Source organism: Nannochloropsis gaditana (genome assembly GCF_000240725.1).
Source record: "Nannochloropsis gaditana CCMP526 unplaced genomic scaffold scaffold944, whole genome shotgun sequence".
In the NCBI taxonomy this organism is placed as follows: domain Eukaryota; class Eustigmatophyceae; order Eustigmatales; family Monodopsidaceae; genus Microchloropsis; species Microchloropsis gaditana.
Genome location: NW_005803009.1, coordinates 1,443 through 3,289, shown reverse-complemented (window position 1 = coordinate 3,289; position 1,847 = coordinate 1,443). Strand labels below are relative to the sequence as shown.

The following is a 1,847-nucleotide window of genomic DNA, read 5'->3' as shown; positions in this document are numbered from 1 at the left end:
TTGTCGACTGCCCGCGTATTAATTTTGAATGAGGAAGGAATTTTGCATTATTCTTTCTCGTGGAAAGAGGTGGTGCTCGCGGAGCTCCAGGTGCCAACACGAAGTGAGGAGCGACTTGGACTGGTGCTGCATGTACAGAGGGGAGTAGACGGAGGATTGCGGCGGTTTCTGGTCCCCTGCGAGACCGTTGGGCATGTCAAAGCCTTAAAGGGCAAGGTGGATCAAGGTTTTTTGAGCTTCCGATCTTCTGGGGGGGAGGGCGGGCTTGGCGGGTGCACTTGAGGAGGTTAAAAAGGTGGAATGACCAGACTGTCCAGCTACCACTGTGAGCGTGGAGAATAATTGTACAGTATGTGCAAGAAAATCGTGAGTATCTACCTCGTGTTCTTCATGCGCCAGCGAGGCGAATGAATTGGCCACAACGGGCAGGAGCAACGAGGACCGGGTTAGCCATCCCTGCACATGAGCGACGTGCTTCTGTCTTCTACTTATTTCTTGCACTATATGCTTTGATTACAAGCTGCATTCTTCTACCATACACTCTGAAACACGTTGAGTTCCATGAGAGACCCTCTAGGGGCCCGTTTTTTTCTTCCCCACCCCAGGTTCGATGATATAAAATTTGCTTTTCCTTCTGGTCAACGGGGATGGCGCAGAGGGTATGTGCTCTTGTTGTTTTGTATGTGCCCCTGCAGGAGTCAAGTCCGCCCCCGCTTGTCTGTGGTTGTTATCCTCTCCTCCCTTTTCTCCCCAGCACCGCGGCTCCCCGGTCTTCCACCGTCGATCTAAACTCTTCAAGTCACAGGGAAAGACGGGTTTTCCCAGTTTCTCGTTCACGAGGTTGTGTTGCTTGCAAACCCAAACTGAGAAGGCTTCGCGGCTCTCCACCCGGGGAGGGAGTGCTTGGATGCATTCCTCGAAATCTGTCCGGCAGTATGTGCACGGGTACAGACCTGCAATTCCATGGACGAGGCCCGCAGCCAAAGACTGCTCCTGAGGTGTGGGAGACTCGGGATAATACGCTGCGGTAGAATGAAGCACACCCCATGTCATGTCGCCCAACGTGTCTTTGTCGAGTGGACAATGGTTTTTCCGCCAAGCTGCCTCGTCAGAGGAGGCAGCTGAAGGGGTGGACGAGGCCAGGGAGGGTGAAGACGAGGAAGTAGCACCAGATTTCGACATACCGGCGGCACTTTTTAGCAAATCGAGCATGGATTTACAGGCAGCATGCTCACATTCCTCTTCCACGGCCGCTAAAGGGTTGTCAATTCGAGGTGGCGGAGTAGGGGGGGGCATGGCTGAGCTGGACGTTAGGGCCTGCAGCAATACTATTTTCACCTGTTTAGAACCTAGAAACTGGAGGAAAACAGAAAATTTTAAGATGGAGAGAAAATTCGCCATGGTTGGACGCCTGCTTTCAAAGGAAAGTGGCACCCGAAGCGGAGGGCCGAAGGGGGCGAGTCTCCCTGCTCGCCCGTTCCCAGAGAGGAATGAGGCATTGCCACTCCTTGTCTTTGACCACATACTTAAATATAAACTCGACCCGACCCTATTTCAATGGAATGACTGATTTGTTGAGAACCATACGGTTGCATTGTTATCGTGGCGTGGGATAGGCCTGCGAGTGGCTTTGAACGCAAGCAGACCCTTTTTCCTCTCCGAGTGGACGGCTGCAGCAACTTGCCTTCGGACTGCAACTTGCCTCCTTTTGTGCCCTTGGTTATTCCCGTCCACGTTCTATCATCGCGTACGAATTTATAGAAACAGGACAAGGGCTTACTCAAAAGCTGTCATTTAACAGGGTACGCTTTGGAGTCGGTGGTAAGCATTTGGGCGCTGAAGTGCTC

The 1,847-nt window shown here is 52.4% G+C and overlaps 1 protein-coding gene across 1 annotated transcript; it reads right to left on the bottom strand.

The window, feature by feature from the left end:
• Positions 1-475: 475 nt before the first annotated feature.
• On the bottom strand, positions 476-1,337 carry NGA_2121920 (augmenter of liver regeneration; the record flags this gene model as incomplete). The annotated part of the gene is made up of 1 exon (XM_005853341.1): positions 476-1,337. A coding segment is annotated over one exon (764 nt), but the record flags the coding sequence as incomplete, so codon positions are not given.
• Between the last annotated feature and the right edge of the window lie 510 nt (positions 1,338-1,847).